This window comes from Plectropomus leopardus, chromosome 6 (assembly GCF_008729295.1).
Source record: "Plectropomus leopardus isolate mb chromosome 6, YSFRI_Pleo_2.0, whole genome shotgun sequence".
Classification (NCBI taxonomy): domain Eukaryota; kingdom Metazoa; phylum Chordata; class Actinopteri; order Perciformes; family Serranidae; genus Plectropomus; species Plectropomus leopardus.
Genome location: NC_056468.1, coordinates 26,853,674 through 26,876,805, shown reverse-complemented (window position 1 = coordinate 26,876,805; position 23,132 = coordinate 26,853,674). Strand labels below are relative to the sequence as shown.

Here is a 23,132-nt window from a genome sequence, read left to right as displayed (position 1 = left end):
GACAGCTCCACCTACTGTTTAAAATAAACTTTTTGGCCTGCTCTGTGTTTGTGGCTCAGTATTACTTCATAGATCATGCTGCCACTCCAGGTTCTTCACTGTTAAATTACACACCCCCCCCCCCATTGCTGGAAAGTAGGTAAGTACTGGACTACATTAGTATGCTACTTTTTACTTCTGCTCCACAAGTTTCAAGGCAAAAACGGTATTTTTTTACTTCACTATGTTTATTTTAAAGCTTTAGTTACTTTCCAGACTCAGATTAAGAATAAAATATATAATCATTGAGTATATTACGATGTATTATTACAGATAACCCAGCAATGTAGAGTAATTTTGTCCCACCTTTACTTGCTTCAACATTAAAGTGATATGGACATTAACACATCCATAATTATAATAATTCTTAAAACTACATTTAAAATACCTTTGTATTTTTACCCAATAGCAAGTTTAACTGCCCAATCATATTAATTATTACAGGTTTTTTAAGCACAAATTGAGGGGACTGACAGGTTTTTTTTTTAACTCACTCAAAAGATTTGACTACTTTTCAGCACACTTTCCTCACTTCCCCATTCAGGCCAATATGTCCACTACATGCTGTCCTCACCCCCATCTTCTGCAGAAAGCTGTGCATTCCTTCTCACAACAAACACTGGGGCACCAGGATGCATGTGTGTGTGTGTGTGTGTGTGTGTGTGTGTGAGAGAGAGAGAGAGAGAGAGAGAGAGAGAGAGAAATGGACTGTTGAACCACCCTACATGAGCATCAGCCAAAACTGGAACAATGAGTTCCCTGTTCGATTCCTCCCCTACCTGCCCCCCATGGTTTGTCCCAACGTGATGTGTTGTAACCAAAAGGGCAGAACAACAGACGAGTGAGAAGAGAGGATTAAAAAAAATAACCACTGTGAATACTTTCAAGTTTTCAGATGCTTGCTTTAATGAATTCTGTAATCCCCCTCCACAACAAAGGACTTTGCACACAGACAAATGGAGGGGACAGTGTTTATTGCACAAGCTCTTTCATAAAGAACCACATAATTGACACACTCAGCCTTGGAATACATTAGTTTGCTATAACAATATCTCTTGGCTATTCAGCAGTAAGGAACAAAAACCATGTGTTTGGTCAAACATAAAAATGCAAAAAAAGATTAACATTATTTAAAAAATCTGGAAACAATCCATCAGTATTTTGATGCAATTACTACAATAATACAGACAGACTGACTTTTCATAATCTATGACACAAAGGGCAATGTAGTTCCTGTAATCACTTATTATAAAAATAATATTACTGCACAACAGATATCTCAAATTGCCGATACCTCATTTTAACAGTTTAATAGGTCAGTAATGTATAGATTAGGTTTCTCAAATAGCATTTACCAACAAACACAACAGCAAAAGGCACATGAGTGAGAGGTAAAAACAAACCCTGAATGCAACACAAAAATTGAATGGCACTGGAAACAGACTACAGATTGTAATTCCCAAATCTGGCACCTTTACAATGAATGAAGCAGTGCCTGTTTGCAACCCATCATTGCAAGTGTCTATGAATTGAGAGAAGTTCCACTAAAGAGGGGTTTCCTGTAAAAATGAACATAAATGTGTATAGCAGAAGAATATTTCTCTTCTTTCCTTTTCAATTAATCTTGTGACCTGTTGAAGGAATCCCTACCCTCGGGCTGGGAACCATTGATGTGGGGGACATATGAAACCTGCTTTAACATAAGCAGAAAACAAATAACCATTGAGTGGTAGGAATCTGGTGTTGTTACAGTCAGATATGACCTGATGAATATTGGTGCTTCTACTGAAGGGGACAATTAGCTCTGAGGTTACTTTGTGTCTCACAGTTAAATACAGCAATAAATTATTTTCCTCACATCTTGAAAACACCTTTACAACCTGACCTGACCACATAAATAACAAGTGGCACACGTTTACAGCAAATTATATCAACCAACTGGATATTTAACATTCAACTTTCAATAAATACATATATAAAGTACAACATAAGTCATAGTATTTGCTCTTTTCTTGTTAGGATTATTTTTGGTATTGCATGTTCTTATTCTGAACACACATTCAATGTATAACAGGTTTGTCATTTGGCACAGGAATAAAATATATCATAATTTCCAACTTTTCTCATTTAAACTATAATGCTGGTATTAAACTTAATAAGAATCCACGCTGTATAAAAATAATTGGCATGTTACAAATGTAAAATTATTCTTTTAAAGGCTTAGTTATGGAATTTACAGCAGTTTATGTGACTGTAAACTGCAACCAGCTGCAGTCTGGTTCCTCTGGATTTAAAACCATAACAGGGACAAGGAGACAGAGAGCAACAGTAACTCAAGAAAATCAAGTACAACACGCGCATACTCACAGTAAACATCAGTAAAACAGCTGTGAATGACTAGAAATTATGTTCTTCACTGAAGGAGGGTGTTTGACAAAGCAGGTTTACAAGAAAGTGAACTAGATAGCTTGAAAAAACATTTCTGAAAAAATGTTGTTTAAAGGAATTACGTTGGTGACCTTAATATTCAGATTCAGTCTTACATTTAGAAATTATGTATCTCTAAGATGAAGCATCATTTTTCATAGTTTTTTAGCTAACTTTATAATCCCACTTTGTGAAACTAACCCTTGGCCTTGTCTTGGGACTGAGCTGCAAAGCTCTGCAAACACTCTAGCTGACCAGATGTGGGCAACACCGAGCCTATTGTGGGGCTTTGTTTCTTCTCTGTAGCCCCTTTGTATGAGCTCCTTAACTTCCTGGTTAGCATATGACACTGATCTAAGTTCAGCTCTCTGTCTCACCACCTCAGCGGCTGGTTTTATGATGCAGAGGAGGTCTGTGAAACTCAGATCTGTGTCTGATGCCTGGGAAGCAAGAAGCCGCCCTCTGTGTGAGTCCAGTGACTCAGTCTGTCTTCCAGACCTTATTCAGGACCTTCACCACCTCCTCATAGATGATGAAAACTATAGCCACATCCAGACACACGCGGCCCAGCCGAGGAACTGTCCCTTTGTAGAATCTGCAGACGGACATAAAGAGATAGTGGGGTGAAGTACTGAGTATATAATCCACTAATATGCTCAGTACTTCCCGAACAAATGCATTTTTCCATAGATAATAGTATTTGAAACACTTCTGCATAAACTGCAGAGGAACACAACTCTGCAGTGTGTAAGACTGTTTATGCAGATGTGTTTCAATTAGTATGGGTTTTATTTTATTTTACATTTAACTTTATTTTAGAGTTCAATCAAATGTAATCATACAGCAATGAACAAACAAACATGATACATCACATAACATGCATAAGCTTTGCAACAACCTTTCTTGTTCACACTGTTCACAGAGAAAAACAGACACAGGCACCCAAGTAGTTATTGTAACTTATATGCAATCATCCATATGTTTAACCAGACAGTTTAAATAAGTTAAAGAAAGGAAGATTAGGTTGAATCCCAATTAGTTTTTCACAGAACCAATGCTGTACATGCGCTTATACTGTACATGATCAAAGACAAAAGTAAGGTTTTATGTGGATAAATGAGACATGAATTAGACTGTATGAGCTAGATGAGTTTTGCTGTTGCTAAACACAATCCCTGTTTACTTCAATTCATCAAGAATGTTTTCTCTTCTTGGATTCATTGTTCCTTGCGGAGGCATGCAGGAAAAACAAAATTTTCTTCCCAAATTTAACTTGACACTTGGTGTGTAATTCAGTAACAATGAGTCATTCTGGGGTTGAAGTATTCCTTTAATAACATAACCGGTAAGCTGAAAAAACAGCACAGGCTTGCTGGGATAAAAGGGGGGAAAGCCTGCTGTGAAACTAACACTACAAACCTAACAAAAACAAATTAAAACAAAGTGGAGGTGTACTCACGCTGCCAAGCCCTCATATCTCAGGATCTTTACAGCACAGTCCAGTGTGTTTTTATATTTGTGTGCTTCCAGACCCTTTGGACAGAAAAGAAAAAGGCATTGGTATTTCTAATTAATGTAAATAGGTTGCAACAACTTGACAAGTTTGAATTAAAACAACAGCAAGAAACACAGAAATCTGTGCTTTACACTGGTCACCATATCACGTACCTGCATCCTGGTCTTGATGACATCTAGTGGGGTGTTTCCAAAGACACTGGCTGCCCCAGCTATTGCACCAAACAATCCAGTCAAAAGAGGGTTAATGGTTTTACTGGGGTCATCACCTAAAGGACACAACAGAGGAGTCAGTGACAGTGAATTCTTAAATGCAAATTCAGTCCTGCTACAAAACAGCTGAACAGAGCATCTTTACTGGTGTAACTCTGCCAACTCTTTGGACCTCAGACAACAGGTGTGTCCCGATTCTTCCTTTGTTCTCATGTAACATTGTGGGAACATTTTATAAAAAGAACATTCTATGATTCGTCCCCTCTCAACATCACCAAATCATCCTCAGAATGTTGCAGTTATAACATTACTTCTTAGTCAGCATTTAACCTTATAAAGACATTAATTTAAATGATTAACATCCTTAAAGCATTCTTTGAACATTAGATTAAAATGTTTTCTTTAAAACATTATTGCAACTTGCAGGTAACATTAGCCAGTGTTGTGGAAATGTCCCCTGCTAGCTGGGTACCTGTTTGACTTATTTTGATAACTTTTTTGGTTAATTATTCACTTTATGTACCTCCAACTCCGGCTCTTAGGGTTAAGAGCCGGGTTGTGACAATACAATTTTAAACTTCATAATATACTGTACTGAAGATAATGTGTTCCAAATTAACAGTACAAATATCAATATCAGTCTGCATGCGCTCATTTCGGCAGCAACCTTTTGCTTCCAAAGTTTAAATGTCTGAACAATTAAACAAGAAATTCCCTTGCCCATCAGCTGTGTTGGTCTCTTTGCACAAATATCCCTATTCTGCTGAGTTTTAGCAGGGAAAGAGCTATGACATACAGGATAAATAGTTCTCAAAGAGAGGTTTGGGAAATGTCAATATACAGACAAACACATAGAGCCTGAAGCACACTGACCTTTGTACCAGTTCTTTAGAGAGGTCATCACAAAGAAACGGATGGCCTGGTTGGAGCCTTGTTTGAGGACGGTGGCAGTGAGACCCTGGTATGTCCCTCTTAATCCTGGTGAGGCGTGATTAATGAAGTACATTTACTGTGCTCTTCATATATTTAGTTAACAACAATATGTCTGGATGATACACTCTTTAATTATGTTTCAGCTGCAGTACTCAGTCTGACCAGTAGATGTCAGGTGGATTACATGCCTTGAAGTCGGTTTTTACCTTGAGACCTGACGATTTCTCTGACCCCTTGGAAGAAGCCCTTGTATTTGGGGTTGGCTGAAGTCTGGTCATGAATGAATTTAACCTTGGGAGATTAAAAAAGAAAAAAGAACTGAGTCATCCAAAACAGGAAACGTTGGCTTTGCTATCACAGAGAAAGAAGACGCAGAAAGTGGTGGAAATTGCATCGTTTAATGTCTTTCAAAGAGACTTTCAAAAGAAGTTTAGTGAACAATTCTACTGAAAATATAATAAGTAAGAAAAGTGACTTCTATCAAAATGTTTCTGCTAATATTCTTTGTTTAAGAAGCAATTAATTTGTATCAAACTTCATCGTTACATTGTACATATCTTATACAAAAAAATTAAATTCTTTAAGAATAAAGGGCACACGTTTCATGTATATTCGGGATGGCTGGGCACCTAATGTGCATGACACTAAAAATCAAACATGAAATCAGAAATCTGAACACAGATCAGTCCATAACATACCTTGATGGTTTCCATGGGACAAACCACCAACACAGCCTCCATGACTCCGGCTCCGAGCCCACACAGCAGGCCTCTGGTGCTGTCGAGTCGACCGGACTCATCTCTTGCACGGTTGCTGAGGAACTCAAACACCCCAAACCTGAAGAACACAACAGAGCCAGCAAGGAATTATGGGAGATACTTGCATATATTACTGGCCAGGGGCGTCATTACAGAAACTTACTAAGTCTGAAATCCTATTGTAACTCAGTTTCAGGTGGCATTTAGGATTTTTGGTATTACAGAAACTTGTTTCCTGACTGCATATAGGTAAAAAATCATCTTGTCTTAGGATAGGTATTGAGCTGATACAGAACCATGCTACCTCAGAGATTTACTAAGTAAGGAATCCTAAGTTAGGATGGCAAAGATGCTGTCCTAAATTCAAAATGAATGTATGGCAGTGAAAATGAAGACGGGGAACAACACCGTAACAACTGAAAGTTTTCCGAAGCTGTATGATGACACTTTATATTTCCTTTTTCATGTATTAATATGTAAACATTGGTTTGCTAAAACTGAACACCAGTCCTTTTTTGTCCCAGGCAGCAGCCAGTGACCCTTCTGGTACATTGTAATCAAAGATACAGGGATGGCATAATGAGGGCCGATTAAGATTTACAGTAATAGTTAGGATTTCTAAGATGGAAAGTATGAGATAGGCTTGGACACAGCCATTGCTTTTGTAGGCTTTTATAGGAAGACGGATTCTTATCTAGAGAGCTTAAGATAGGACAAAAAGTTAAGGTATTTTTCTGTAAAGACATCTCATACTGCTGCAAGATAGTGTAGATTGTTGTATTACTACAAGTCGAGGACCATCCCTGCAAAATAAGTGCATGTGAGATGTTACAGTAAGTATATTCAACGTCCTACTTTTATTTAAAATCGTACACACAACTCATTCTGAGATAATGTTAACCTCAGCAGGCCAGATGTTTAAAGTTTCTTTTGTAGTTGAGCCTTTGCTCTTGTTTGTTCACTCCTTTTGAGGCCAGCATATTAAACCACTCGGCAATCTGATTCATGTAGCTTCAATCACCCAAAAGCTTAATCATAATAAAATATCATCCTCCAAAGACAGTGGTGACTAGCTGGGAAAGGCAACAGATAGAAAGATAATGCAGTGCTCCTCATCAGCAGAAACGGGTAGTCCGGGAGGACATTTCCACTAAATGACTCGCCGAGCACAAATAAAATCAGCACGGATGCACCTCAAGGCAACAAACTTCCTTCCACCTCAGATTTTTATTGGAAACTGCTGAATATGCTGAATGTGCTTAAGGCTTTTACTTTATTGTCCTTCCTGCGTCCTCATTAAAGATGGACCAATAAACTGTAGTGTCTCAGTAACCAACGAGTGACCAGCAACAGCTGCCATGGATGCCAGCCCACAGAGAGAAAGTGAGAGAGAGAAAGAGAGAGAGGCGTGGTTTATGTATCTCTGCAATCAGAAAATGTTGTGCCAGTGAGTCCTTTACAAGGAAGGTTATTTATAGATGGAATTGAATTGTGGTGAAGGGGAGGACGCTGCCCGGTACATTTAGCAAAAGGACGGGGGAGGACAGACACTTGGTCTTGATGAATGCTTTGTTTTCTTCCCCGTCTTGAACCATCTACCTGCCGTCGCCATGAGCCCAATAGGATTCATATCTTATACTCGCCTCATGTGATTTTTGTTTTCTTCCCCATCTGCTTTTATATTGCAACATTTTCCTCTGCTCATTAACCTTCCACATCTGTTCACTCTGTCTCACTCCTCACACAGGTTTAGTTTTGAACGACAGGTTCCACACAATTAGCTGATTCCCACTGTCAAGCAGGAACAAACAACACGTAAAAATAAATCCCCTCATCTCTCTTTATGCACACTAGACTACAAACAGCTTCTTAACTTTGGAGAGAATATAAAAATGAAAGTGTACTTCCCTGCAGTGGTGCACTTAATAACTAACCTTGTGAAACAAACGCTGTTCGTTAAAAGCTGCTGGGGAGAAATATGACGCTCTCCGGCATGCTCCTGTGCCAATTTACTCTCCAAATTTTCCCCTACCCTTTAAAACAAGCGGACTAAACTTCACCATTAGAATGTGACATGTCACATTGGCCAACATCCACAGTCAGAGATGAGTCACTCTGGACAGCAGAGTGCTGCCCAATCTTCATTAGTGGGTCTTTCTACAAGGTCAGCTGTGCTGATGAGAAGAGGAGGTGAAGGAGAGAGAAAAGAGTCGGCTGGAGACCGAAAGGGAAAGAAATAAAGAAGGCAGGGCACACATGAGAGAAAGGGATGTAGATGAAGGGTGAATGGGAGGAAAAGGTCAAAGGTTCTCTTGTCTGTCCCTCTCATACCTCGCTGACAACCCTCCAGCAGGCTGCATGGTGCATGATGGTGCAGAAGCAATCACTTAATGGGATGGGGGAGGAAGAGGGTTGGGGTGTAAAAGGAGCGATAGGAACAGGGGAGGGGAGGGAAGATGGATGAAGCACGAGGAGAACGGATCGAATAAATGATTCCGTGGAAGCAGTAGCCAATGGAAAAGTGCCAAGGTATTCTTCATGAATCAAATCTAACTGTTCTCATCTCGACTGCTTTCAATCTCTCTGTCATGTTTCATCTTTTTATTCAGCTTTTCATGTTTTGCTATGTTACCTAAATCAGAAGCTGGGGATGGGCACACCCTGACATGATCACATTTGGGATGATTACAGAGACAGGAAAACAGAAATAAATACAATATAATGTGTATTTTTTCCACAATGTAGACACTTAAATGCATTTTTAGATAAACCATAGTCTGATGGCAAGAGCAGAAAGAGGACGTGGCCCTAACTCCTTCATGCAATATTTCCTCAGAGAAAACTCTCCTCAGAGCAGAAATGAAACCATTCATACTCCCTCTGGAAGGAATGCTGAAGGCTGACTGACACACTCGTGTGTGCACACACACACACTCACACACACACAGTACATAAATACACATACACCCATTGACAGAGTACCAACACAAGTCTCCCATTCTGTACCCTTATTGAGACCCTGCCGGAGTTTGAGTGGCATCTCTGCTCCGCCTGGCTGAGCCTGTCTCTCCATTGAACAGACAGGCTACCCTCCAGCATCCAATACACACACACACACACACACACACACACACACACACACACATATGTGCACACACTTGCTTACAGAAAGGACAGAAAGAAAGAAAGAAAGAAAGAAAGAAAGAAAGAAAGAAAGAAAAGAATGAAATTAATGAAAGAATGAAACGGAGAACATAGAGCTGCAGCAACAAAAGCACCTGACTTAGTTTTGTGCAATGTGTGTGTGTGTGTGTGTGTGTGTGTGTATGTGTGCGCGGGTGCTCACATGAATTGCAGTGTGCACACTTGTCTCGAGATAAATGTCACTGATGTGAAAGAATAATGCAATTATACTGAAGGCTAATGTGGCATTTATGCCATGCATTGTGGGTAATGGACTAGAATAATTGGAATGTGTGAGTTAGTGGTTCCAGGTAAGAGATCAGAACGGCTCCAATAAAAGTGTTCATTTTATTCCAGCCTTTACTGCACATACAAACTCTACCTTTCATACTTACTAAAATACAAACACACAATGTAAAATATTAGAAAATGTACACTGCCCCGAAAAGAATTAGAGCTACAAATAAGATTAAGATATGTTTTTTATATGATGATGATTATGATGAGGACAATTTCTCCAAAATAAATGTCTGCAAGCTCTGCAGTTACTAATTTTACTGATCGGAGGAATAAACTATGAACTCACCTTGTCCTTGTGGAGATCACATATTTTTGATCAATTCTTAGATTTTTCACAGCAGGCATTGTAGGAAAAGTTTAGGTGTTACTAATAACATTAACAATGACTCTGCTCTATTTAAGTGCTCTAGTGAGGGTAACAGTGAGCCAGCACACACAATATCAAGAAAAAAAAGCCCACGGGCTACTATTTTTATCTCGGCAAAGGTAGATTTTTAAAACTTGAGTACATATATCAGTCTTGCACATCTACTTAAATCAGAATCCTTCCAGGTATGAAACTCACCTGACAGCAGATTTGGGTATGGATCCATATAGCAGTGAGCTGAGTCCTCTGTACAGTCCTTTAACACCATGACCATTCACCGTCTGTTTCACACAGTCACCTGAAAGAGCACACACACACACACACATTATACTATGCCCAAAACTATTGAATACTACATTTCACATCAATAGGTTAGAAAAATTGTCAATTTCTTTGGTAGAAATATCTTTTTTATCATGTGTATGCATTAGATGTCCCAGACACCATAGTAGCTCCTGTCAAGTCTTCCCATGTAGCATAATCAATGTAAAGCATGGACCTATGTCATTTAGTATGGCATGAACCTTATAAAGAACACGCCAGAAACATCTGTCCTTCACTTTGGGTTTATCAACAGTCTGATTTTCCCCAAACTTGGTGTTTTTCTTTGAACTTCCTCTTGGAGACATCAGTCCTGTTAGCCATGTTCTGATATCAAGCCAAATGCACAACGGAGCAGAAAAGCAACAGCTGTCTTGAGCGCTCATTAGCATGGTCTCCGATCTGATCCTCAGAGCTCCAGCCAACATTAACACACATCCTCTGTGTGTGTGTGTGTGTGTGTGTGTGTGTGTGTGTGTGTGTGTGTGTGTGTGTGTACCCTGGTATACATGGATAGAGAGTGTGCATGTGTGCACTGGTCTGTTCTAAGTCATATAAACAAGCAGCGCGACAGCCTACCAGAATCCCTAATGTACCTGGGGATGATGGGTAATTAGATAATGAGCTCCTGAGAGAGCTGGAGAGACAGAATGAATAACACAATATACTGTAGACAGACAGAGAGATAGAGAGACAGATAGACAGACAGGTATAGATCATGCTGAGCTAATTGGCTGCTGCTAATGGTAGTCTCATATTTGCTGTATAGACATGAGAGTAGTGTCAGTTTTCAAGTAAGCGTATTTTCCCCCAGTGTTGAACTGTTTCTTTTGTGTCTTTAATTGCCTTACTGTTTTATTGGAATCTTATTGTGTTTATGTTTTGTGTTTTTGAAGATTCAAATCATCAGTCGGAGGCGCCTCAGTCGACTGAGATTCTTCAAATCTGGCTTTCTTTTGTTTAAAGCTTTACTCACCTATTCCTCTGTATTTGGGAGGATTGGCCTTCTCATCCAGCTGTAACTGGGTCTTGACGTACTCTGTGGGGAAGGTGATGCAGATTTCAATGCCACCTGCAATTCCACCTTAAAAACACAGAAAACCAAAGCAGATGTTTATTTATATGAAGAACATAAAGAATATGTGTAAATAACTGAGTGCTGAGGAAGTAAAAGGCAGCTTAGCTGACACATTGCCTAAACTTAGCATACCATGTCTGCCTGGCTACAGTCTGATTCAGTGCCCCCTGTCGCCCTTATGAATTGCATGGAGGTGCCATTACGTCATGGATCATTACAGCGAATCCACAAATGGCTTCCCTCCATAAACATTAAAAGCTCTGCAGGAAGAGTAACGAGCTAGGCAAGGATAAATCAACTGTTCCTTGGTCTGGCTAAACTACACCACGGTTGTGTGGAAAATTTAACTGCTTCTAGAATATTCTCTAAAATATGATTAGTGTATGATTGTAGAGATGCGAAATATACAGAAATGATGAAGTGAGTGAATGAACATGTGAGTGACTGCTGGAGAGTTCAGCCTGAAACCCGCCACGGTCGATGAGTTGAGTTGATAGAGACAAGTGTCCAAAAGCGAAGCCAATGCACAATACAGATGAGTCACAAGGGAAGGAGGGAGGAGAGAGAGAGGGCTGACATTAATTAAATTATGCGCTCAGCCTGCAGGGAGGGGTTCCATTACCCAGGCCAAGACCCTCCATTAACTCAATGACACATGCACAGAAGCACGCTGTGAAAGGGAGACACACTCAAACATACACACATGCCCCCCAAACAATAAAAAGAAACTCCCGATACCTCGAAAGAAAAGCTTCTGGTTAATTATGAGGGACATTTTTTACTGCACATGATGTGTATTTGTGCCAAGTCAGGACACATATTTAACACAAGACCAAAAGAAAGCGATGACTGGGAAGTTAAAAACTGAAAGGCCATTCTTTTACATGAAAAATCCAAATCTGGAGGTTTCAGGTAGAAGTGGTGGTGGCTTCTTTCTGTTTCTGGGAATTACCAGTGATGATCAGACGTTTACTGACAAATGAGATCACGGATACAAGCAACCAAAATGAGTTTCTTTGGGAAGGTGTGTGGGCTCAGCCTTAGAGACAGGGTGAGGAGCTTGGACATTCAGAGTACTGCTCCTTTGCATCAAAAGGGGCCAGTTCAGAAAGTTCAGGCAGTTGATCGAGATGCTTCCTGGGCGTCTCCCATTAGAAGTTTTCCAGGCAAATCCAACTGGTAGGTGGTCTTGGGGTAGCCCCAGAACACGCTTGAGGGATTACATAAATCACCTGGCCGGGGTGAAGGACGTCTGGAGTACCTTGCTCAGCTGGCTGTGTATTATATTTCTTTCAATGTATTCTTGCTCATTCACATATGGCAACAGTGAAGCAGTGTTTCACATATAGTATAAACGTGCATATGTCATTTAGCTCTGCACTTTTTCACTCCTCATGTCACTGCTGCCAACACGACTTTTATCACACTGGCACCCAGAAGCGGAGCATCCACTTAAGATAAAAACATATATTTAACCCAAGACACATACTTTAGGATTGTAAGTAGATGGCACTGCAACAATAGCTAAATTTCCATGCACACTTAAATGCACACAACATAAAAAATATCCTCCTGATATTACTGTAGGTTGGCACCATTTAGGCACAATCCACATCTCATTTGTTTCAAAGCCTAAAAAGCCTGTGACTCATCTGCTCCTCTTTATCTGCGTCTCCTCTTCTCAGAGTGGAACTGATTTAATAAGGGTAAAATCAATAAGGGAAAAAGGCTTTTAGTTAATGCCAAGCTGCACAGTTATCTTATGCATCATCATTTCTCCATATCTCCATATTGTGACAAAAATTAAATACAGAAAATTCAAATATTGTGATTAAAATCTTTGATATGTAAATCATATTTTATTTGGTTTAACTGAACATTATACGGCCAATTATTTAATTCAATGTGATGAATAGGATTTTGTGATTTTGTGACATGCGATTTTGAGTATTTCAGGTAAAATCAGCACATCAGTATTCAGATAACGTTGTGATGAATGACACAATAATAATCAACTGTTTATCATCCATCATTGATTATACCTGGATTCACATAATCAGCACAATTCAGAAAAACTGTGAGCACCACTGAGCTGAGTCATGGCATTCATGTGATCACACACACGCGCACATGCACGCACGCACACACACACACACACAAACACACACACACACACACACACACACACACACACACACACACTTTAATCACCAGGCCTGTGCGCTGTAATGCTTAATCCTGGTGGAGATAAGTAAAAATCACATGAGCTTTACAACGCAGCATTCTAGCCGTGCTGATCCAGGATCAGTGGGTTAGTGTATCTCGGGGAAGAAGAAACAATAAACCTCATTCATCTGTCTTCAGCCAAGACGGCGCTGCACGTGGAAACCAACCAGCAGTCACTCAGAGGCAGCGACTCAGCAACACACACAATCAATTCTCATCAGACACACAGCGTGTTTACAGGAGAGGCAGTTTGTTTGTCTTCTAGTTCATTTTGCAGCCTACATCTAAAACACGCTTACACACACACACACACATATTTACAGATGACACCCCAAATGACTTCTGTGCAGCTGCCAAACGTGGTTTTCATGAGAAAAACAGCCATTAATCTTTATCTTCACAGGCTCGCTCTCCTCTCCCGCTCTTAATTTTTTCTCAGCAGCACCTTCCGTCCTCTCTCTTCATCCCCCAGCAACACTACTCTACGCTGTGTCATAAAATCAATGCATCCACACAGATCTCTGACACTTACTATGACACGAAAAGAAATGGAAATGGTACTGGAGTGATATTCAGAACCCAGAGGCGGTAAAAAAACGAGCAGTGTCTGATAAACATCTGCTTCTTCTGACTCTGAAAGACCTGAAACTTCCAAAAGTGAAGCAGCAGTTTATAAATAAGATACAGAGTATATAAAGGTTTATGTACAGTTTAAGGTAACTCTGCTCGGACAAGGCAAATTTATAAATCAATTAACAATCTAACACCCTTTTACAGCCTGGCCCACAATCCTATTGTTGCCATATGATTTGAATTCAAAAGTATGTGAATATGAAAAAACTACCCTATAACAACCTCCCTCTTAAGGAAGAGGCTCTCCACAAGAATGATAAACCTGGCTGCAGGGATTTCTTACCATTCAGCCACAAGCGTTAGTGAGCTACTGATACTGGGTGATAAGGCCTGGCCCACAGTCAGCGTTCCAATTTATTCCAAAGCTCATTGATGATTATCAAGTTCTTCCATACTAAAGTTGGAAAACCATTGCTCATAAAATAGATGAAAAATTGGAGGATCACCATCCTACTGTTGTTAAAGGTAAAATTCCCCACCTGTTATGATAATGTCCAATAAGTTAAATGTAGTAAATGTAGTTCATTGAAGCAATACATTCCCCAGTGTGTGTTACACTGACAAGAAAGCAGAGTTCAAAGCTGCAAAATCTGCTCCTCTTCCTGCATGCAGCACCATCATTTGATGGGACAGTGATGATGTCATTGAAGGTAAGAAAGAACTACAAGCTGGTTTTCTTTTTGCACCTTGTCACCTCCTGCTCAATGCATCCTGGTACATGTAGGCTAGGTACTGCCAGCTCAGCTACGTAAGCAAGAGAACTTTCCCTGTCAATACAGCACGCGCTGAGGAATTTATTTTTGCAGTTGACTACAACTACCATCAATAATAACTGGACATCCACATAAAAGGTGGCAAATGTTAACTTTCAGGGTTATCCTCTTGTCATTATGGATATTTCAGAGCAATCTATCCATTGATGTTGAGACAGATGATTGTGAGAACAAAAATGTCAACCTGCTGGCACTATGGAGAATTCAGAGGATCACCACAGTGAACAAGATCATCCTCTGGGAGCCACAAATGTCTATGTCACAACAGACCAACATTGCCACCTGTGACAGACCTAAAGATGCCAATCACAATTTCCTATAGTCCACTGTGATATCTTCAAAGGGCTTTTTTAAAACCAGCAGTGTAAAACTAACAAATATTCAGTTTACTATCATATGAGCCAAGAAAAGCAGAAAATCCTCACAAATGAGATGCTGGAACAAGCTATGGTTTGGTATCTGTTCTTCAAAAATTACTACTTTATGATCAACTTATTATCAATTAATCAGGTAATAATTTCAGCCATGTATACTTTTGAATACACAGTGTACATATTCATAAATGCAAGATTCACACAAAAAAAAAATCACAGCCATGTTTTTGCAGCAGCAGAGAGGCACAGAGGAAGCCAGGTGAGCAGGCAGGCAGCCAGCTGACAGGGAGGAACTGTCTCGCCTGCTTCGGTGACTCTAATGAGCTTCCAACACATCTGGTCCACTAAAAAACTTCCTTTTTCTCTGGAGGAGCTGACTATCCAGCACTGTCTCTAAATGTGGAAGGTTCTCAACATATCTGAGGCTCTGTTCATTAAAAATAAACATTTCTAAAGCACTTTGGCAGTAAAACCTAAATACTCTTTGCAGTGATTACATATTCGACTAAATAAAAAGATCCGAAACACTCCACGATGTGTTTCTGTGTGCAGTTGTGTTATACACACAAACGCACATAGAAACATGAGCATGTGCCAGCAAAATTAATAAGCATTTTTTCCAGCAGAATCTATCTATTATTTATATAAGTTTTCCTTATTTAGAGCATTATCTCTCAATTTGAATTCTCTGGAGTCTGGGGGGAAGATGTTAATAAGTCCATATCCACCAGTCCAAATAGCGAACATAGCCAGAGGACTGATGTACTTCAAACATGAGGTGTCCTATTAACAGAGTCATAATATTCCTGTTTGCCTCGCGCTGCACATGAAAAGAATTATTCATCTGACGTCTGGCCTTTTAGGCTCCCTCTGTCCTGAACAACACTCCCTAATGCTACACTGCTGCTTAATTACAGGATGAATGCTGATTAATTTTACATGGGAACTGTTTTAACTGTAGCATGCAGATTATACACTGATTAACATGAACAGGACAACTGCACACAGGTCATTTTGACAGTGTGTGAGTTTGGAAGCGTAATACATTGACTTGAGAAAAAAAAATCCTCTGTGTTTTTGTGAACAGATTATCTCAGCATCATGGATGGATTAATGAATGGTTCTACCAGGCCCAGGCCCAGGGGCCCAAAAGATTAGGGCCCCCCTTGCTTTCACCTGGAAAATATGACTCAAATTAACGAGTACCAACCACGAAGAGACTTGAAATGGCCGCATAGACACACAAAGGGATTGTAAACAGACACAAAATAGATACTTAAGGGGCTATAGAGACTAAAAATGACTACAAAAAGTGGCAGAATTACCACAAAGGCTATGCGTCTTGCTGCTATATATGACAGGCGGTGGGACTTTTGCATACCTAAGCCCAGGGGCCCATTGTCTCATAATCCACCTATGCTCAGAAATACAGGTATAACAAGATTATAATCTTGTTAAATCAGAAAAACAACTATTTATAATTCTGAGATTATTATTTTGTATTTTCTGAAAAACAGGATCTTTTTTTTCTCAATACATTACTCTTCCATAGGTTTAAGCTCATGACCCAACAAAGTGTATTTTTATTCAGTTTCTTCCTTATTGTGCATTTAAAATTGCTGCTCTGTCTGGTGCATTCAGTGCAGCTCTGAATTCTAATATTCAAGCACTAATTGCTATCAAGCATCAATCTGTATTCACAAACCGTCAAAGTTTCAAACTAATATTAAATAAACAAAGAAGTGGCTATAATCTATATCTTCATATTAACAATGCATCACATAACTCTGTTTATGTGAAAGGGGTTTCTCATAGCAGTAAACACGTAGAGAACTATCACCTGAGTCTCTACTTCCCTTCAGCTCTATGGAGGGGTTTTACTTCTTTCAACTTCACTGGTTTGGTTCAGTCTCGCCTCTCTCCTGTGGGGTTTCCACATGCAGGCAGCTGTTTTCAATGAAAAAGCTTAAAAACTCCTCTTTACACAACCTACACAGCACCAAACAGCCTGCTGTTTGGTGCTGTGTAGGTTAGAGACGAGCTGATGGAACATTTAGCAGCTGAAGATCACTCAGTAAGACGTAGATTACAAAAACAGATTTTCAAGACCTTTAAAAGATTGTTGTTGGGCAACCATTTTTCAAATCCAAGACGTCAAGAGTGTTTTGAACCCAACAAGCTGATTACTTTAAAATGAATTACCCTGCTGTAATTACATAACTTTGGCAAAGATTTATAGCAACTACATGTTTAATCTTAATGATTTTCTAAAACAAGTTTCAAATCTCTGCAAGTTCATTTCTATACTACATAATTTATTAAAACCACTGGCTGACTGAAAGGCAGAAAATCAATGTAAAAACTTTCGGTATATTACGGAAAATGGTAATTTGTTATTAATGCGATAAAACATGCAAAACCACCAGTGTGGAGCGGTAATGAAGCTCTAAGACATTCCCAAACACAAAAAAGTAACTTTCAGCTGAAAGTCACATAGCCTGTTATAATTTGCCTCCTGGTTCTCAGGGTCTGCAAGGAGCAGCACAGCGGAGGGGAGGTGACTGTGTGCGTCACCTGTGACGTGAGGAGACGGAGAGTACAGCACACAGTTTGACAAGCCCTCTGAGCCTGAGAGGAGACAGCCACTCAGAAAACCTAACTGGCTGCCCTGAGGCCAGGCAGAGAGACGAAGGATAAGGAAAAAAGAGCAGGAAAAATGACATAAAAAATCCCTGTCTCACTGGAAAATCCAATATATCATGAAATCAAAATAAAGAACAGAAACTTTCTCTGTGTCCATCCCTCTGCTTCCCAGGCTCAGCTCAGAAGGGTTACAACTGAAAGCCACAACAGTGTATGAATGCACAGCAGCCAGCAAATCAGGACCAGAGACCCATTTAAACAGCTCTCTCTCTTCCCCCTCAGGCCTCTCGCAGATAAAACTCTCCCTCCTTCCGTGTCTCAACTTTAGTCATCACCAGTGGCTGCTGAGAGAGGACTTGAACCAGCCAATGGCAGCAGAAAGAGCTCGCAGATCTCTAAAAGCTTTGGAAATGTGCACCCCTCCTCCCTGACCACTGTCTATGTGGGCTCTCTTATCCATTAAGCTTTGACCTTCTACTTCTTGCTTTGTCTACTCAGAGCCTTCAGGCGTGCACATGTGGCTCACTCTCTCCACACAGACACACTGCTATCCATAACAGATAAATCTAAAGTAGCATTAGCATGTCAGAACACCGCGAGAGGTGTCAATTGGATTTATGAACTGCCATGGCTGAGTGAGAAGAATTTGTATCCTGGCGATGTAAACTATCAGCTGTGGTTTTTGATGGACGACATCTCGGGTCAGATTCAGAGAGACAGTTTATCTGTCGCTGAGTCATCCCAGTGACGCTCTGAACATGTACTTTCATTAAACTACACACAATTTCATTTCCAAATCCTTTAAAAGATGAATCAATGGTTTCTTGACAGTGAGGCTGGGAGGAGTCAGAGGGTGAGTAGAGTTGTTGCAGTTGCGGCTGTTGCAAAACTAGACTGACAGGCTCTAGATGAGCTAAACGACACAGAGAGCAACACTGGGCCATATCCAGTCAATCAGGCTACACAGGACTGATGGGGGAGGGGAAAGGTCTCACCATGGCCACATTTCCATCTCTCAGTGGCTGACATGACGTGTCAGCAAAGGAGATTTTTTTTCTCCTCATCTTAGTCCACATCCTACAAAATAACTAATTCTACAGTCTTTTTTAAATGTTAGAATACTATCTGAATCTTTTTTAGTCAAAGGTAGTGAATGATGTATCAGTTCATAAAGAACTGGATAACAAGCTCAAACGTATGTGTGATCTTTATGTTAAATTAAAATAGGAAAAATACATAACATATGAAAATATTAATAATATAAGGCTTGGATAGTAATTAAAAGTGTCTGTCTGACTTATTCCTACTGGGTGCTATTTTTTTGTCATTTTTGTATTGTGTACAGTTTATTGATTGTACACCACATGATGTAACCATGAATCTAGCAGCATTGTAAATGTATACAAATCTAAATGTTTATAGATGTTAGCGGTGGGAATCCTCAGAGGCTCCAGGATAAAAAAATACTGTGATTTTAAACTTTTGCAGGATTTGCCAAGTATTGCATCAACATACTTTGTGATAAATTAACATTTATTACATTTTTTCAACTACAAATTATGGAAAAAAACATTTGTATCTGATAAGATGAAGTTTTCAGTCTGTTCATCTCACTTCAATTATTTTTATAGCAACATGTATCTAGTGGAGTGAAAAACTTTTTGGTTTCATTATTCCAGTAGGGAATTGGGGTATTACAGGTTAATAATAACTTACTGAAACATTGCTTGCAATGGTCCACTTTACACCATCTCTTCCCTCTCTCTATAAATCTCTCTCACACATGCAGCAGTGTTAAGTGCTACTAAAGTCAGCTCTTGGGCATCTGGTTTATTAACATCTATGAACATGACTGATTACTATTAACCCCTGTCTTATCCCAGTGAAGCTTTGAATATTCAAAAGTAATTTTTGCTGATGCTTCATACTATGCTTCATACTAAATACTTTCGGCTTCTCAAAAGGATTTGGTGTTTTTTTCTGTCTTGTATATAACTGTAAACTAAATGTTGTGAGTATTGAACTGCCAGTCCACGTAAAACAAGCAATTCAAAGATGTCTCCTTGGGCTGTGGGAACTTCTAATATACATTTCACTTTTTATTCTGATGTTTTGTTGTTTTTTGGGGGTTTTTTTGCCAAAATGATTCATAGATTGATCAGAAAAAAACACCAGCACAATAATTTAAATAATCAGAAGTTGCAGCCCTGAAGCAGTTTATTTTTCATCTTCAATCAGAAGGAATTCATTGAAAACGATTAAACATTCAGGTTGTAACTGGTGCCAGAGAACAAGGCTGAAATCAGCAGAGTGCTGCCAAATAGCAGCATGTGGCCTTAATACAGGAGCATCTCTGAGAGGCTCTTCATCAACTGGAGCTGCTGCACCCTGATCAGCAACACAGGAGGGGGCTGAGAGGGGAGCAGTGCAGAAGCAGAGGAGGATCTCAGAGGGGACAAAGTGATGAATCATGGGAATGGCAAAAACAAGTAAGACTGAAAACCCAATAAGTCAATAAATCAATTTGTCAAATTGTTTTAATCAAATCTCATTACAATATATACCTATATTTAAATAAATTATCAGAATATATTTTGGATCCTGTTATTTATGGTTGACATAATTCATATTTTATTGACTACATGGTTAACCCATTATTCAAACAGATTGATCAACAGTTGTTACAACTGATAGTTTCAGCCAAAGCATTAACATTAACAAAGCATTAACAAAGTGAATGAAACATTTCTGGTTTTATCTAGGAGTGGGGAAAAAATAGATACAGACCAGTATTGTGATAGTGGCAATATTGTGTTGATTCACAGATGCAAAGTATCTATATTTTTATTATCTAAATTATTAATATTGGAAATACAAATTCAACTTTTGGTGAACTACTGGTCCACTATTTGCATTCTGCTGCAATAAAAATTAATGAAGTGATATAAAGGGACTAAAATCTTCAGATAAAGTTTTCCTTTTGGGACATAATTTGCAGTAGAAAAAAGGGTAATAAATTGCAACATACTGCAATACTCGCAGTATGTTGCAATTTATTACCCTAAATCGCAGTAATATTGTATCATGACTTAATCATGATCGTGATTTTATCATACGGAGGAGTTTCTGGTGGTTCCCAGCTTTAGTACTGTCACAGTGTCAGAGAGCAGAAACTGACAGAACATTTAAATTTAAGAACAATCTAACCATATGGTCCATTTAGTGGTGGTTCAGGGACCTTTCAGTCATATCACATGATGTGCATCAGCAGATGGATTTTACCCTTAATGTCTTTAAAGTGCACCGAAAAAAATAGAAACTTGAACATCTATTCATGACAACTGGGCAAAATTCATCTGCTGAATATCACCTGATATGTCCATTTAGAAAAGCTTGACATTAGCTATGTTTCTGGCGTTGCATTTTCTCAGTCCTCACATCCATATGGGACATTTTGTGAAGGACTTTATTTTCTCAGGAGAGCTGCATGCATCAATCCACTCTAACAGCATTATGTAAAGTGCACTATAGGTGATCTTGAGATTAGATGGATAAAATCGCATCAGGTAAGAGCTGACCAGAACAGGACAGAGGAAGAAAGCAATAAGTGCTCAAGGCCATTTCCCCTCTACAACAGGGTCACGGGGTCAACATGGTTTGAGGGCAATTGTTAAAGGTATGTGGGAAACGTAGAAAGCCTGTTAAAATACCTTGTTTTACCAGTTCACTGTTTGACTTTGGACAACAGGTAGGCTGGCTCTCCCGTGCAGACCGAAGTGAAACGTGTCATTTAGAGAAACGCCTTGTCTGTGATCCGTACGACTAAAAAAATACGAAACAAAATGAAATACAAATAACTAAGAGTATTATAAATTATCATTGCTTTCATTGTGTCTGCAAACAACACATTAATATATATCCGTATATGCCCAAAATGTTTCTACAAATTCTGAATAAGTTGCAAGAGTTCCTCTTAAAATTAGACGCGAAGTTTTCATTAACTCCGCTAATGGTTTGCTGTTTTGCCTTTATACCATCTTTCCCCGTTTTTATTATGGTTTTGCGCCTACTTTGCTCCGCTACGCAAAAGAAAACTATCTGAAAACGATTTTATTCAACTGTGACTTCATTTAAATCCGCGAAATTTCGTCCAACTCTGACTTTTAGTCGTGATAAAATTAAGATGAATTTACCTGCCAGAATCGCTTTCCCCGGGTGAGTTAATTTCGCTTTCCCCGCCGGCGCAGCTGCCGCCAGACACCGCGGTCTGAGGAAAGGGCTAATAAGTGTGCCTCTGTCCTGCATTATTTCCTTAAAAAAACACTGTAAGATCTACAAAAAAACGTTGACTCTCTGTTGAGATTTCTCTTCAAGTAGTTGCTTTGCAATTCCAAGCACACTGGAGCGCGCAACACATGGACGGCTGCTGTCTGATGCGCTTTCCTGGATGCAGGTGATCCCAGACGCGTCCGGACACTCCTCTCTGTTGACAGTGGGCGGATACGAAGACTGTCAAGGAAGTTGGGCTGTTAAATATCTAATATCTGTTATTTGTAACCATGGTAACGCTGTATCGCGACAGTAGTGCGTAAGAGAGCAAAAAGCAAACCCGGAAACAAGGTGGGGCGGACCAAGAGTTACATCCGTATCCTGCTGCCGCGTGGATCGTGGTGATTTCTTCGTGAAGCGAGCGAATATCTAAACCTCAGATGCTGCTTTGTGAGACAGGGGCTAGAGGGTGACACTGTGGGTGCTTGTCTGAGTGCAGGGCGAGAGGAGACCGACCACTTTTGTCGCACATCAGAAGAGAGGCGGGGCGCTGCCTCTTTGAATACAGCTCAATGAGGAACAATCAAATCAGATTCTCTTGTATTGTTATTAATCATTTTGCTACCAAAACCTTCCGCATGCATCCAGTTAAAGGTCCAGCCACACCCTCTCCAAACAAAGGCTGCAGCTCTCACAGGGACAGAAACCATCAATCAGGACTTGGCAGCTTGGTTACCAAAATGACACACCAGCCAGGGATGAAAATAAGGATGCAACAGAGAGAAAAAACTAGCCATAAACCAAGCTGTACAGCTTTAAACCCACCTCCAGAAACACACAACACGGAATGGGCTGTCTGATTAAAAGTAAAGCGGTGAAAATAATCCCAGTACACTTAAACTGATTTTGATTTATTTAGGTGGGACTTTTTCTAGGTGGATAAAATTTGTTTTGTCGCTGACCCCGATCCACATCAATACATTGCTTAGCTTCTCTGTAGGATTCCAGCCTGCTTCTCCAAACTGGGGGCATTCTAAATGACATCTAATATACTGACTATGCATAAGAACCACATGCAAT

At 39.7% G+C, this 23,132-nt stretch overlaps 1 protein-coding gene across 1 annotated transcript; it reads right to left on the bottom strand.

The window, feature by feature from the left end:
• Positions 1-996: 996 nt before the first annotated feature.
• On the bottom strand, positions 997-22,230 carry si:dkey-178e17.1 (tricarboxylate transport protein B, mitochondrial). Its single transcript, XM_042487860.1, has 9 exons — positions 21,977-22,230; positions 11,033-11,140; positions 9,934-10,033; positions 5,826-5,964; positions 5,334-5,418; positions 5,068-5,172; positions 4,135-4,250; positions 3,926-3,999; positions 997-3,061 (listed from the first exon to the last, which is right to left on the bottom strand). Exons 1-9 carry the CDS (start codon positions 22,086-22,088, stop codon positions 2,947-2,949), a joined length of 954 nt encoding a protein of 317 aa, XP_042343794.1. The 5' UTR covers positions 22,089-22,230; the 3' UTR covers positions 997-2,946.
• Positions 22,231-23,132: the final 902 nt, after the last annotated feature.

Excerpts from the sequence above, each read along its gene's own strand:
- si:dkey-178e17.1 (XM_042487860.1), bottom strand. The coding sequence starts at position 22,088 with ATGCAGGACAGAGGCACACTTATTAGCCCTTTCCTCAGACCGCGGTGT. Across the intron at positions 5,419-5,825 it reads GTCCCATGGAAACCATCAAG|GTTAAATTCATTCATGACCA; the intron begins GTATGTTATGGA and ends TAATCTCCCAAG. Across the intron at positions 3,062-3,925 it reads AGATATGAGGGCTTGGCAGC|ATTCTACAAAGGGACAGTTC; the intron begins GTGAGTACACCT and ends GTCCGTCTGCAG.